The following is a 16,216-nucleotide window of genomic DNA, read 5'->3' as shown; positions in this document are numbered from 1 at the left end:
CTCATATCCCCAGTGCTGTGAGGCCAGCGGAGACAGAAAGACTATTGCAATCTGCTAGAAAACTCACAGGAGGAAAGAGTGAGAGGGTGGTATGTGTAAGGATAGCAGGAGAGAGAAGACACAGACGGCAGTGCAACCTTGGCAACAAAATTACACTCAGAAGAATTCATATATCTTCCATCATCCAGTCGGCACGGTAGCACAGTGGTTAGCACTGCTGCTTCACAGCTGCAGGGTCCTGGGTTCGATTCCCAGCTCAGGTCACTGTCTGTGTGGAGTTTGCACATTCTCCTCGTGTCTGCATGGGTTTCCTCCGGGTGCTCCGGTTTCCTCCCACAGTCCAAAGGTGTGTGGGTTAGGTTGATTGGCCATCTAAAATTGCCCCTTAGTGTCCAGGGATGTGTAGGTTAGAGGGATTAGTGGGTATAATATGTAGAGATATGGGGGTAGGGCCTGGGTGGGATTGTGTTCAGTGCAGACTCGATGGGCCGAAGGGCCTCTTTCTGCACTGTAGGGTTCTATGATCAGTCACCCGAAGTACAGATTAATGTGATGATTTCCTGACGTCAGTCAGCATGTGAACAAGAATAATTGAGCTCGGTAGGTGTTCTATTAATGTTTTCAGGATGAACTAGAGGAAAAGCAACCATCGTCATGACTTTATCAGACTTCCAGGATGTGGTGTCAGGAATGTTCTGTCGGCTCCTCAGGCTCCATCTCCCGCTCTCAGGTGCTGGCTAACTCAGTGGCTTCACCGTCACCCCCTTGGTCAACCTCAGCGGCTGGTGATTCGATGGTGGCTGTCGTGGTAACCGCCTCCTCGGCAGAAGTGCCTGGACCAGTCTCTGCAAGATTGAATGCAGTCATTGAGAACATGTCCCGCCTTCTTAGCGAAAGATATTCTAAGATTCCTCCCCCCCCTCTGCCAACACGAGAGGTCCCCGACTGAGTTCCCCTGCCAAGCTTAATTCAACCAATCAGAGCACAAGAGCACAGGCCCTCCATTCAGTGATTGGAGGTTACCGCAGGACATCGAGAACTTTACTCAGTGAGAATGAGGAGATGAGGGGGTTGGACTATGAAAAGAGGCTAAACAGACAGGGTCTGTACTCGTTGGAGTTTAGAAGGATGAGGGGGGATCTTATAGTGATGTATAAGATAATGAAGGGGATGGATAGGGTAGAGGTAGAGAGATTCTTCCCACTCAGAAAGGATAGCAGGACTAGAGGGCACAGCCTCAAGATAAGGGTGGGGGAGGGCGCAGTTTAGAACGGAGTTGAGGAGGAACTTCTTCATTCAAAGGGTGGTGAATCTCTGGAATTCTCTGCCCGTTGAAGTGGTGGAGGCTGCCTCGTTGAATATGTTTAAGTCACGGGTAGATAGATTTCTGATAGACAGGGGAATTAAGGGTTATGGGGAGAAAGTGGGAAAGTGGAACTGATCCACTTCAGATCAGCCATGATCTTATTGAATGGCGGGGCAGGCTCGAAGGGCTAGATGGCCTACTCCTGCTCCTATTTCTTATGTTCTTATGTTCATCCACATTTGTAAATTATTTCAAATTATTTTTGGGGTATTTTTAATTTGAACGGATTTGGGTTTCCCCCTTTCAGGGTAGCTCTTTCAAGTTTAGGGTTTACTGGAGATACTTTCTTGAACTTTTATGGTCAGCTGGTTAGCATTGGTTAGCAATTCTGCCTCACAGCTCTAGGGGATCCGGGTTCAATTCTGGCTTCGGGTAACTGTGTGGAGTTTGCAAACGTGGAGACATATTCTCCTCGTGTCTGCGTAGGTTTCCTGCAGTTTCCTCCCACAGTCCAAAGATGTGCTGATTAGGCAGATTGGCCATGCTAAATTGCCCCTTAGTGCTCCAAGATGTGTGGGTTAGGGGGATTAGTGGGGTAAATATGTGGTGTTATAGGGATAGGGCCTGGTCGGGATGCTCTGTTAGAGAGTCGGTGTAGACTCGATGGGCCAAATGGCCTTCTTCTGCACTGTAGGAATTCTATAGTATAAGTCCAACAGCCTCATTTATGCTGGACTTGGCTCACACTTGCCGATATACTCCTGTATGTAACTTAGGGAGTGTAATGTTACTTCTGTTGCAGTCGGAAAATCCTGCCCATTATCTATAAGGGTCAGCTGCAGGTTCCTTCTATTACTTTCCTTGATAGGCCCCAGACCTCAGCAGGCGCTGGGAGGGCTCAGACTGGGATGTAGTGGCTCTGGACAGGGTGGGAGTCATGGGTGGGGGGTGGCTGGTGAAACCTCAGCCCTCCCACCCCACCACAGGGTTGGTAACAGAGCTGGATGGGCCTTCTATGGTCAGCACAGGGCCAACACTGTGAGCTATTTGCCCCACTCTGGGGTCATGAGACCTGAAGAGAGCAAAGGACGCAATAGAAAAATCTATCTGATACCTTCCGCCAGTTCCCTGCCATCCTCAATGTCTTCAGGCTCAGCAGGGGCAGTGATATCCGCATCCTCTGGATAGTTAATCTGCTCCCGTGATTCACTGGGTGGTCTGTGGAAATGAAGGTGAACGGTTTGAGAATTAGAACATAGAGCATAGAAAAACTACAGCACAAACAGGCCCTTCAGCCCCCAAGTTGCACCGATGATATCCCTACCTACTAGGCTAACCTAAAACCCTCAATTCTATTAAGTCCCATGTACTCATCCAGAATTCTCTTAAAAGACCCCAGCGAGTTTGCATCCACCACCACCACCAATGGCAGCCGATTCCACTCACCTAAGACCACCTCAGTTCACTTCTTACCAGTTCTTAACTCAGTGACATATCCATGAGAAGTTATGAAACAATGAAAGGCCATTTCAGACAAATAGTCAACTCCTTTCATAGAAACCATTTATGTTTTGTTTTTCCTCCCGCTCTTTATGGCGCACAAGGCAGACTTTGATCTGTCGCCATAGCGATGTTTCTTTTCCTGGAACAGGTCACTAGTCTGTCATCAGAGGCTTATAGCTTGAGGGGCCTCCACTTGGGGAGGCGATGGCCTGTTGGAATTATCGCTCGACTATTAATCCAGAAACTCAGCTGGGGACCCGGGTTCGAATCCTGCCACGGCTGAATTTGAATTCAATAAAAAATATCTGGAATTAAGATTCTACTGATGATCATGAAATCATTGTTGATTGTCAGAAAAAGATCTATCTGGTTCACTAATGCCTTTTAGGGAAGGAAATCTGCCATCTTTACCCGGTCTGGCCTACATGTGACTCCAGAGCCACAGTAACGTGGTTGACTCTTAACTGCCCTCTGAAATGACCTAGCAAGCAACTGAGTTCAAGGGTGACTAAGGATGGGCTATAAATGCTGTAAGAAGTCTCACAACACCAGGTTAAAGTCCAACAGGTTTAATTTGGTAGCTTTTGGAGCGCTGCCCCTTCATCAGGTGAGTTGATAAATGCTGGGCAGCCAATGATGTCCAAGTGCCCAGAAAGAATTTAAAAAACTCCATATCAGATGGCTGGCCAGGAGTTTGTCCCTCTCTTACCACCATTGGCGTGTTGGGAAGGATTTGCAGGTTAACTCACTGTTTGACCATGTTATGAATGCACCTTCCTTGGCCGTCAAGATCTATGATGAGACTCAAACCCAGAGCTTCTGCCTCAGAAGGAGGGACACTACTCAGAGTGACCTCCTGACCATCTCCTGATCAACATATTAGAACATAGAACATAGAACACTACAGCACAAACAGGCCCTTCGGCCCACGAGTTGCGTCGATCACATCAACACCTATCTATAACCCCCAATCCCATAAAACCCCATATACTCATCCAGAAGTCTTTTAAAAGACCCCAGCGAGTTCGCCTCCACCACCACTGACGGCAGCCGATTCCATTCACTCACCACCCTCTGAGTGAAAAACTTACCCCTAACACCACTTCTGTACTTTCCTCCCCGCACCTTAAACCTGTGTCCTCTCGTAGCGACCATTTCAACCCGGGGAAATAGCCTCTGAGAATCCACCCTATCTATTCCTCTCAACATTTTATAAACCTCTATCAGGTCGCCTCTCAACCTACGTCTCTCCAGGGAAAAGAGACCCAGTTCCCTCAACCTAACTTCATAAGGCATGCCTCCCAGTCCAGGCAACATCCTTGTAAATCTCCTCTGTACCCTTTCAATAGCTTCTACGTCTTTCCTATAGTGAGGCGACCAGAACTGCGCACAGTACTCCAAATGAGGCCTGACAAGGGTCTTATAAAGTTGCAGCATTACCTCCCGACTCCTAAACTCAATCCCTCGATTTATGAAGGCCAGTACACCATACGCCTTCTTGACCACCTCTTCCAACTGCGAGGCCGATTTAAGAGTCCTGTGGACCCGGACCCCAAGATCCTTCTGCTCCTCAACACTACCAAGACTCCTGCCCTTGATAGTGTACTCGTTCATCCCGTTGGTTCTGCCAAAATGGACGACTACGCATTTATCCGCGTTGAAGTCCATCTGCCACTTCTCCGCCCAGTCCTGCATCCTATTTATGTCCTGCTGCAACTTTTGCCATCCTTCCAGACCATCCACAACACCACCGATATTAAGAAACTTACATCAATACGAGCTTTTCCCCTACAAATCTCGATGATGTTGGTTAAGATGACAATTGCCTTGTGTGAGGCACTTCCTCTGAGTATCATATTAAACTTACTTTAACACTTTATGAGTAAGGTGGCTATTGTTATGGAGCAGTAAGCAATCGGCTTTCTTGCATTAATATAAACACCATTATTGGTCAAAGCCATCTGTTGGCAGCGAACACCAATTTCACAGACTGCTGCGTAACCCCAAGAATTTCACCAGAATATTACCAGACAAGAGGTTCTTCGATTGTGTAAACTTGGTTTGTACTCCCTTGAGTTTGAAAGCATTGAGATGTTTGCAGTGACATTGGGATTCAATTGGGTAGATAATGGAAAACAACTTGGGACAATCCAGAACAAGGAGCCATAATCTTAAAGTTCGATTCAGGCTCGTGAGGAGTGCTATTTGGAGACAGCTTTTCACACAAAGGTTGGTTGAAATCTGGAATCCTCTCCCCAGAGCCTCGGGACACTAGGGGAGCAATTGAAACTCTCAATACAATCTGAACTCTGAGCAGCATGGGAGCTGAACAGTTAGGGAGTCAACTCCCAGGGGTAACTGAGAGTGTTGAACATTTTACTCTGCCAAACTTTGGAAACCTATCCATGTTCATATTAGGCATCATGCAGTACTTACCCCTGAAACAGCAGATCATGCAACCCTAAGAGAGAGAGAGAGATAGTTGGTCATTATAATACATCCATCAGTCAACATTAGCCATAGACTGGCTAATTGGAACATTACAGTTACACAGCAAAATTTCACCAAATAGGTTTCCATTGAATTTATTCCTCTAATATTCAGGAATCCTCTTTGATTGAATCTCATTCCATGTGTAGGAAAACAGAGTAGAGGTGCCAACCTCCTCGGACTCTTCAGAAACTGAAGGTTAATCTCCAATGCACAGCTGTGTGAAAGCCTAAAGAAATATCATCTGGACCTTAAAAACGGTAGCTTTTTAAAAAACTTCCTTCACTGTTTCTCTTTACTAGACGTAAAAATATTGAAACTGGGCTGACAGTCAAGCATCATCCCATTGGGCGATGAGTCTTTTTGCTTTCCAATTGGTCTCGGAAGGCTGTGTCACAAGGGTGGACGTGTTGGCCTAATGGGAGTGTGTCACTAATGGATGGAGTGTGGGGGCAAGTCAGGTGATGAAACCTCCAGGAATGTATTTAATCGCAGTTGGCAACTCTGCAACAGGTCCAGGAAGATACTTTTCCTGCAATCTGAACTGCTCGACTCGACACTTTACTTGAGAACCGCATTTATATTGGATTTTGCAATGGATGCCAATCGTGGCTGTGAACTAACTGACCCCCTGAGTATAAGATACTCAAGAATACCATCACTTCCAAGTTTCCCTCCAATTCACGCACCATCCCAACTTTGCCATTCAACACCGTTGGTTCCATCACCAGAACCTTCTGGTTTCCTGTGACAACAGGTTGGAAGGTGGAAAGCCCAGCATCTTCCTGCCACCATGTGATATTGCCATCAGCTGCCTGCTCATTAAATCGCTTAAGTGGTCAATTAAAAGACATTGCCCACCCTCAGGCGTTTTGTCCCCTTCAGGAAGGCCAGCGACCTTGTGAGACAAACATCCAGTGAAGCCTGACAGCTCTCAACATACTCCAGGTACAGGATGGAGGGCGACCCATGTTCCACGGAGGACACCCCCATCCCCCCACCCCTCCCACCATGTATGACAATGTCTGTCCCCATGGAAACAAAAGCATCCGTGCTCCACAACGCTTCCCCATCCCCACCATCGCTGGGCTGTTGACTGTCATTGGACTGACTGATCTTTGACTGTCTCTGATCTGCTTGAACTCACTTTGGGGGAAAGCTGTCCATCCAGTTGTCCTCATCTTCCTGGAGCGCCCCTAGCGGTGGTATTTTCTGAGGCTGCTGAGCTGCTGGCCTTCTGATTGGCCCAGGGGCATCTCAGGCCTCACCATTCAGAAATACGCCATGCACTCCATGTCCCAAGAAACCCAGAAATGGGCACATCGGAATTTCCAAGTCAATCGCTCATGCGTACCAATTTTAATGGGCATTAGGTTGTAAATGTCAAAGAGCTATCATTGTCCAGAATCAGCACTTTCACCATTTACAGACCACATATTACTATTTACACATTGCACTGCAGGGCGAACCATCAATTTGTTGTTTAGGGCATAGAGTCACAGAGATTTACAGCATGGAAACAAGCACTTCCACCTAACGTGTCCATGCTGCTCTTTTCTGTAACCACTAAGCTAGTCCCAATTACCCTTGTTTGGCCCATATTCCTCTATACCCATCTTATCCATGTAACTGTCTAAATGCTTTTTAAAATTTGTACCTGCCTCTACTACTACCTCTGGCAACTCATCCATACACTCACCCCCCTCTGTGTGAAAACATTGGACCCTTTTGTATCTCTCCCCTCTCATCTTAAACCAATGCTCTCCACTTTTAGACATTTCACTTCTTCTGAGATTCGAGTTAAAAGATATTGTTGAGTCAGTGAAGGAGGAGATTTATTCTGCATCTACTCCATGTTGTGACTGCCTTGGGTACTGAATGGCAGAGCTATGTTGGCTTGACTCAGTTGAAAAATTGTGGGATCAAACACTTATCCAGGATTTAAGCATCTCCCTCCCTCACAGCACTGTGGGTATCCCTGCTGCGATTCAAGGTGGCAGTTCACCATCACCTTCTGATGGGCAACAAATCCTGGCCTAGTGAATGACACCCACATCCCATAAATGAAACTAAAAAAAGAAGTTGGGACTGACATTCTGGGGTAGCACTGGGGGTCTGCTACAAGGTCAGTGGAGCTGTCTTTGCCTGTTCCGATGAATGTTACAGGTCCATGCTAATCTTCAAAGAGCACTGGGTTTCCCTTTAGAGTTAAAACAGAAATCACAGCCGATTGTGGACCTCGTTGCTGTTTATGGGATCTGAATAGTGAATGGCCACTACGATTGTCTGCATGACAATATCATTTCGCAGAAGCAAAATCAGAAAGTGCTGGAAAATCTCAGCAGGTCTGGCAGCATCTGTGGAGAGAGAACAGAGCTAATGTTTCAAGTCTGTTCTCTCTTCACAGATGCTGTCAGAACTGCTGAGATTTTCCAGCATTTTCTGTTTCAGATTCCAGCGTCTACAGTAATTTACTTCAATAATTTTGTAAAAAGTTGTGTGTGACATGCGTTCATACGTTTCTCTGAGCTGTGACTATGTACAATATAAATAGTGAGGGCAGTCTTTACTCTGCATCAAACCCTCATGTATCCCTGGGAATATTTAATGGGGATAGTGTAGAGGGAGCCTCATTCTGTATCTGACCCCTTGTTGTACCTGCTCATTGTGGATGCATTTCCTATGCATTGGGTGCAAACGGGTAGAAGTGGGACCTGATGTGGCATTGCTTTCAGAAGAGGGAGCAAGCTAGTACTGAGGAAATGCAGCAAAAATGCAGCTTGGGATTCAAAGCTGGGAGCGGTGCACATCTGTGCAGCACTGTGTGTCTCTGAAACGACCCAGGGATAGTGAGTTAAGGCACTGCTGGTTCCAGTGCTACCCCTCTGCCCGTTGAAGTGGTGGAGGCTGCCTCGCTAAATATTTTTAAGACGCGGGTTGATGGGTTTTTGATAGGAGAGGGGATTAAGGGTTATGGGGAGAGGGCGGGAAAGTGTAACTGAGCAGCGACAGATCAGCCATGATCTTATTGAATGGCGGGGCAGGCTCGAAGGGCTGGATGGCCTACTCCTGCTCCTATTTCTTATGTTCTTATGTTCTTAAGAGGAAGTTGAACTGCTTCCTAACTGTGGCAGAGATCGCACTGGACAGGAATAAGTGTCCATTTAGATATTACTTGAGATTGCCTGGAAATTTCCAAAGTATTTTCCCTCATCTGCCTCATCGTCAGGTGAATGGAGAGTTCTGGCCTCAGACAGAGCATATAACAGCACAGTCAGTTTACGGATTACTGATTAGAATGCAAGTCTTTACAACTAACCTGCTATTCAAGTCTTAAAGATGCCGACAATGTGAGTGGAAAGAGCATTAGGCACAGGTTAAAGAGATGTGTATTGTCTCCAGACAGTATGGTAAGTGAGGTTTTGCAAACCCAGGCAAGTCATGGGGGTTACAGATAGTGCGACATGAACCCAAGATCCCTGTTGAGACCATCCTCATGCGTGTGGAACTGGAAGGGGGGTGCAGGGGGAAGTGATGATGGGGAGCAGTAGGAAATATACAATCATAATACTCCAGCCAGATACTCAGAGTGCGGAGAGTCCGCCTTCGCCTGCCAGTCTATTTCATTTGTGAGGAATGAAGGTTTGAGATAGTTCTCCTCAGAATCAGGTTCAAACCTTTGCAGTGACAGTGATCATTTAAAAGCCGGAAGTGGCTGGCACTCGATGCCCTATTGATCTGGGAGTTACTTACATGGTATGTTTTCACGGTTCCTCATAGCATACATAAACACCAACACGGTCCCTATGGCGGCAACCAGCATTCCAACCACGGCAGCTCCAATCACTGCTGGCAAGGCACTGAAAGGTGGGTCAGCTGAAAGATATATGGGTGACATCTCAAAAAACTGGTTTTAACCAAGCTTGCTCACTTTGTTAACAAGTTATATTACACGGGAATTAAATCAAACAGAATTAAGTCTGCCACTTAAGAACAAATAATACATTCATGTGAAATTATACCATCGGAACTTTTACCAAGAGGTTCCCCCAATTAAAACAAAGCGCGTTAATCTTAACATGGACCTTAACAAAGAAGAGAAGAGCATAACATCCAATCAATTTCAAAAATAATGGCCAGAATTCTCCAGCCATTCATGCCGATGGGATTCTCCAATCCCGCCAGCAGTGCAGCCCCGCCCAAGGGTTTGCCACCAGCGTGGGGTGACATTAATGAAAATTCTCATTTTCAATGGCAGGACCCAGAGAAATCCACCGCTAGCAAACAATGTCCCACTTCCCACTGGCAGGAGACACGCGGCTCGGAGGCCGGAGACTCTCACCCCATGCAAGGTTTTGATAGGATAGACATTGAGAAATTGTTCTCAATATCTAGGGAGATCAAAACTGGAGGCCATAAAGAGTCACTAATAAATTCAGTGGAGAATTCAGGAGATGCATCTCAATGCAGGGAATGGTGAGAATGTGGAATCTGCTTCCACAAGGATTAATTGAGGTAAAATCTTCGATGTATTTCAGAGGAATTAGTCTTCCCTCAATGTGGAATGCCATAAGCATAGACAAGGGTCATGGGTGGAGGGGGGACTCATAATGTTAAAATGGCGGCGCGGGCTCATTAGGCCGAAGGGCCTGTTTCCCGGGCTGTTTTTGTTCTTTGTTCTTTGAAAGTTGAAAGCACTGCTATTGATAACAAACTGAAAAGATCAGGAATACAGAATTCTAAGCAACGCTGACCATGGATTAGAAATGATCACTGATACCCCCATCACCCCCACTGATATCTCCATCACCCCCTCTGATATCCCCATCCCCCCCACTGATATCCCCATCCCCCCCACTGATATCCCCATCACCCCCACTGATATCCCCATCACCCCCACTGATATCTCCATCACCCCCTCTGATATCCCCAGCTGGAGTACTGTGTGCAGTTTTGGGCGCCGCACCTGCGCAAGGATATTTTGGCCCTGGAGGGAGTGCAGAGGAGGTTTACTAGGCTGATACCGGAGTTGAGGGGGTTGAGCTATGAGGAGAGGCTGAATAAACTAGGCTTGTACTCGTTAGAGTTTAGAAGAATGAGGGGAGATCTCATTGAGACGTATAAGATGATGAATGGGATGGATAGGATAGAGGTGGAGAGACTCTTCCCGCTCAAAAAAGACAGTAGGACTAGGGGGCACAGCCTCAAGATAAAGGGGAGGCGGTTTAGAACGGAGTTGAGGAGGAACTTCTTCACTCAAAGGGTGGTGAATCTCTGGAATTCTATGCCCGTTGAAGTGGTGGAGGCTGCCTCGCTAAATATTTTTAAGAAGCGGGTTGATGGGTTCTTGATAAGAGAGGGGATTAAGGGTTATGGGGAGAGGGCGGGAAAGTGGAACTGAGCCACGACAGATCAGCCATGATCTTATTGAATGGCGGGGCAGGCTCGAAGGGCTAGATGGCCTACTCCTGCTCCTATTTCTTATGTTCCTATTTCTTATGTTCTTATCCCCATCCCCCCCACTGATATCCCCATCACCCCCACTGATATCCCCATCACCCCCACTGATATCTCCATCACCCCCTCTGATATCCCCATCCCCCCCACTGATATCCCCATCACCCCCACTGATATCCCCATCACCCCTACTGATATCCCCATCACCCCCACTGATATCCCCATCCCCCCCACTGATATCCCCATCCCCCCCACTGATATCCCCATCCCCCCCACTGATATCCCCATCACCCCCACTGATATCCCCATCACCCCCACTGATATCTCCATCACCCCCTCTGATATCCCCATCCCCCCCACTGATATCCCCATCACCCCCACTGATATCCCCATCACCCCTACTGATATCCCCATCACCCCCACTGATATCCCCATCACCCCCACTGATATCTCCATCGCCCCCTCTGATATCCCCATCCCCCCCACTGATATCCCCATCACCCCCACTGATATCCCCATCACCCCCACTGATATCTCCACCGCCCCCTCTGATATCCCCATCACCCCCACTGATATCCCCATCACCCCCACTGATATCCCCATCACCCCCACTGATATCTCCATCCCCCATTGATATCCCCATCACCCCACTGTGGAATTCTATGGCACAGAAGGCTGTGGAGGAGGCCAGGTTGTTGAGTGTATTTATGACAGAGATAGATCGGTTCTTGATTGGTAAGGGGATCAAAGGAAAAGGGGGTTAAGAAATGTATCGGCCATGCTCGAATGGTGGAATTGACTCAAAGGGCCAATGGCCTAATTCTGCTCCTATATCTGACGGTCTTATGAATTTGTAAAAGACCAGGCTTGACTAATCTAATGGAATTTTTTGATGAAGGTGCAGAGGAGGGGGGTTAGCAGAGAGTGGGGTGTGTGGGGCAACCCTGGGGAAGGTGGGGCTCAATCCCTGACCCTTGGGTAGGCTGGTTAGAGAATCCAATCCTAGAAAAGGAACGATTCCAACACAAAGAGAGGGGTCCTCGAATACTCATTCCAGAGGTATTTGGATGGTGGCAGGGGAGGAGGGTCGAATGTGTGTGAGCTTGGAGGACTGAGCAGGGGGGAAGTAACTCGTTGTTTCTGGACCATAAGCAGTGCTATAAAGGCCTTTCTCCTCAAAGCTGTCCTCACCTCCCTTCAGCTGTCGGCTTTCCTTCAGCCTGGTTTCAACCTGTTAAACCGGCGAATCTGGTTAACACAGAGCCTGCCACCCTTGGAAAATATGTAAATGGCCAATCTGCCTCCCAGGAGCTGGTTTGCTGCCCATGTCTTAATTCGTCTTGTCATGAAAAAAGTCCACAGAGTGACACATGAAATAAAAAAACCTGAGTTTTGTTTTTTTTAAAATGGACGCAAAGCCCAAGATTGGCTGAAAATATACAGTCAGCCACTGACATGAATTACTCTGGAGTGTTTCTCTGAGGGATAGTGGAATTTCTCCCTGTTTCCAGACAAGGTATTTCCAAAAGACATCCTGAGGCTGATCACCATCTCCAGTAATGACAAAGGGACATAACTGCCATCACATCTCAAAAGATCCTGTGTTTTACCCAGATGGAATTATGGATTCACCATGTAAGCAATGGGTTGAATGTTAGCTGACTGAGCTGCCCCAGTGTCAAAGAACAAAGAACAACACAGCACAGGAAACAGACCCTTTGGCCCTACAAGCCCACGCCGCCCATTTTAACACTCAGTGAGTGCCTCATTCCAATCCTTCTTCTACCTACGACTCTTGTCTACGACTCTTGGACTCCACAATAAAGGTGTGCAAATTTAGAGAATTATATGTGCGCCAGATTAAGGGAGGTCTAATTTAGGTCCACTCAGCCTAAAAGCACGTTTTTGGGGGTGTGGGGGGAAACCGGAGCACCCAGAGAAAACCCACGCAAGCACGGGGAGAATGTGCAAACTCCCACAGACACCGACCCAAGTCGGAGATCCGACCCAGGTCCATGCATCTGCACAGCAAACAGTCACTGAGCTGTCATGTTGCCTGTCAGATGGTCCAGTTTAAGCGTACACTAACGATGTGAAGCACTAGGCAACTCTGTCTGTCTGTATGTGCTCTTTGAGGATAATTAGCTGGAAGATTTCCCACACTGAGTGTGTGTGTGTCAGGGACCTGGGTCCGATTCCGGCTTGGGTCACTGTCTGTATGGAGTTTGCATGTTCTCCCAGTGTCTGCATGGATTTCCTCCGGGTGCTCCGGTTTCCTTCCACACTCTAAAGATGTGCGGATTAGGTGGATTGGCCAGACTAAATTCCCCTTATGTCAAGGGAACTAGCTAGGGTAAATGCATGGAGTTATGGGGATAGGATCTGGTTGGGTTTGTGGTTGGTGCAGACTTGATGGGCCAAATGGCCTCCTTCTGCATTGTAGGATTCTATGTAACCTTGAAGAAGCAGTACCCCTGCAAAAATAGGAAACTTATGCAGGTATATCTCAAGTCTCTCTCTCTCTCTGTTTGAAGAAGTCAGCTCAGCCAGCAAAAAGATCAGAACTGGAAATTCTCTGCCAAGTCACCAAGCACTAGAACCAACTATTCGACTACAGAATTCAACCCTATTGGAATCAAATCATAATGGCTGCACACTCCAATATCTAATCATAGAATAGAGCATAGAACCCCTACAGTGCAGAAGGAGGCCACTCAGCCCATCAGGATTGCATCGACAACAATCCCCAGGATCCCACACATTTAACCAGTAATCCCTTGGACCTACGCACCCCTGAACACAAAGGGGCAATTTAGTACAGCCAATGCACCTAACCTGCAGCTGAACTGGAATTGAGACAGTTTATTGGATTAATACAAAGCAATGGAGAACTTCTCAGGGGAAACCAAGAAATTGTGTTCCAAATTTTTAAAGTTTATTTATCAGTGTCACAAGTAGGCTTACATTAACACCGCAATGGAGTTACTGTCAAAATCCCCTAGTCACCACACTCCAGCACCTGTTCAGGTACACTGAGGGAGAATTTACCATGGCCAATACACCTAGCTAGCATGTCTTTCAGACTGCAAGAGGAAACCCATGCAGATACAGGGAGAATGTGCAAACTCCACACAGACGGTCACCCAAGCTGGGAATTGAACCCAGGTCCCTGGAGCTGTGAAGCAGCAGTGCTAACCACTGTGCTACTGTGTCACCCTACTCCTTGCAAATCAAGAACTGTTCTGTATACCTTTCTATTTATGTTTTACTTACAATTGGACTCTATTCTCATGTCTAATCTGTTTGAACGATAGTATATATGTTTTACCTTTGTTTTCCTCACCTTCTAACTAGTTAATATAACTTGTTCCATCTTAACACAAGAAAGCCTGGTTAAATTGGCTCCTTTTAGAATATAACTGTTAAGTCTAGAAAGTGTGTCCAAGGGAAAGGGAGCCTTGTTAGATTAAACGAGACCGGAGGATGCTGGAAAAGCTCAGCAAGTCTACCAACATCTATTAGGATTAAACCTTTGTTATTCCCAGCAGAGGGGATGGAGGGGGTTAAATAAAGACCAAAAGCCAATCACACCCCCTCACCCAGCTTCATAACAATTTTAGGGGTATCCCAGTCGGATGTGGATAAATAGAGGGGTCTGACCCAGATCAGTAACTTTTGGAGAACTGCATCTGGGATTGCTCATGACCCCACCGTCAAACCACCCAGGAATCGGTGCATCGGAAGAAGAGAGGAATCAAGATTCAGATGTTTTAACTTTGAATATCTTTCCCAAACTCTACCAACAGTTTTGGTTGTTAAAACTGTGCCTTGCATTTCACTGGAGAACGACGGAGGTTGAGGAGCGACCCGATAGAAGTCAAGTTTATGAGAGGCATGGACAGAGTGGATAGTCAGAAGCTTTTTCATAGAGTGGAAGAGTCAATTACTGGGGGCGCAGGTTTAAGATGCGAGGGGCAAGGTTTAAAGGAGATGTACGAGGCAGTTTTTTTTACACAGAGGGTGGTAGGTGCCTGGAACTCGCTGCTGGAGGAGGTAGTGGAAGCAGATACAATAGTGATTTTTAAGGTGCATCTTGACAAATACGTGAATAGAATGGGAATGGAGGGATATGGTCCCCAGAAGGGTTGAGGGTTTCAGTAAAATTGGGCAGCATGGTTGGTGCAGACTTGGAGGGCCGAAGGACCTGTTCCTGCGCTGCCATTTTCTTTGTTCTTTGTTCACACGGATTCAAACAGCAAGAAGAGAAAGTACACCTCACAGCAAGGCACAGACCAGAATCCATTATAAACCAGCCTTCAAACAACACTATTCCTAGAAAGGTTACAAAGAAGGGTTTAAATCACCATGTATTACAGTCAGTGTTTAGTACTATAAACACCAACATGGAGGAAGTAAATTGAGTCTATCATCTTAATAAAATGGTGTGTCTTTTCTCCAAACAACATGGGGCTTTTAGCCAGCCAGAGTGCAACGTTAATCCTTTGAGGAAGTTTGCACTGAAATAATTGATAACAATGAGATTTCAGTGGAAGATAATTAAGATTCAGCATAAACATTCAGGCTCATTAAAAGATTATTTTCTGATTCTTGCATCCAAAGAAATTGAAGAACACAACGAGGCCATTCAGCCCATTGAGCAATTGCTAGCTCTTCGACAGCAACTATCTACTGATTGGTGTATCCTTTGCCTATATTCTCTTTATCATCTTACTTTTTCCTGTTTGGCCATTAATACTTCTCTACAATGAGGTGTTTAACGTGTTGGGTTGTGGGAAACAGGCTGTCAAATGGCTACAACAGTTATCATTCAGGAAACCAACTGTAAATGGGGAGAGGCACGACGCTGGGATCCATCTTCCGCTGGGAACAGGCAGTCCGATGGTCAGCTGTAAACTGGAACGAGAAGGGGTTAGATCAGAACGCCAGTTCACACACACACATACAGTGACAGATCCACCAAACACTTTGATGTAATTGTCCTTTTTCCCAAGAGCCAGAGTGCAACAACTGGCCCTTTCTGATGTGAAAAACTCTATCGCCCAAAGCAAAATGAACAAACAGAACGGACAGCATTTTAGAGAATGAAGAGACCACCAACCAGGCACCAAACAGATCGAGCAAGGATCAACTTGTCTTAACGCTAGAGTCTCAGCAATAACAACGGATCCTCTGGGATTGTTTTGTTGACCTACATTTAGGGATGGTACAAAAGCACAGTGGTTAGCACTGCTGCCTCACAGCGCCAGGGACCTGGGTTCGATTCCCGGCTCGGGTGACCGTCTGTGTGGAGTTTGCACATTCCCCCCGTGTCTGCATGGGCTTCCTCCGGGTGCTCTGGTTTCCTTCCGCAGTCTGAAAGACGTGCTGTTTAGGTGCATTGGCCATGCTAAATTCTCCCTCAGTGTACCCAAACAGGCAACAAGGGGATTTTCACAGTAA

General features: G+C 46.7%; 1 protein-coding gene across 1 annotated transcript in view; it reads right to left on the bottom strand.

Annotated features, from left to right (window-relative positions):
• Positions 1 to 440: 440 nt before the first annotated feature.
• vsig10l2 (V-set and immunoglobulin domain containing 10 like 2) overlaps positions 441 to 16,216 on the bottom strand; it is a 54,017-nt gene continuing 38,241 nt past the window's right edge. The window contains 3 exon segments of the mRNA XM_080182251.1: positions 441 to 845; positions 2,421 to 2,524; positions 9,053 to 9,175. Of these exon segments, the coding sequence (XP_080038377.1) occupies positions 567 to 845; positions 2,421 to 2,524; positions 9,053 to 9,175 (506 nt within the window). The 3' untranslated portion in view covers positions 441 to 566.

This window comes from Carcharhinus amblyrhynchos, unplaced genomic scaffold (genome assembly GCF_965287045.1).
Source record: "Carcharhinus amblyrhynchos unplaced genomic scaffold, sCarAmb.v2.hapA scaffold_49, whole genome shotgun sequence".
NCBI lineage: Eukaryota > Metazoa > Chordata > Chondrichthyes > Carcharhiniformes > Carcharhinidae > Carcharhinus > Carcharhinus amblyrhynchos.
The sequence above is the reverse complement of the archived record's forward strand: the minus strand, read 5'-3'. Positions and strand labels throughout refer to the sequence as shown.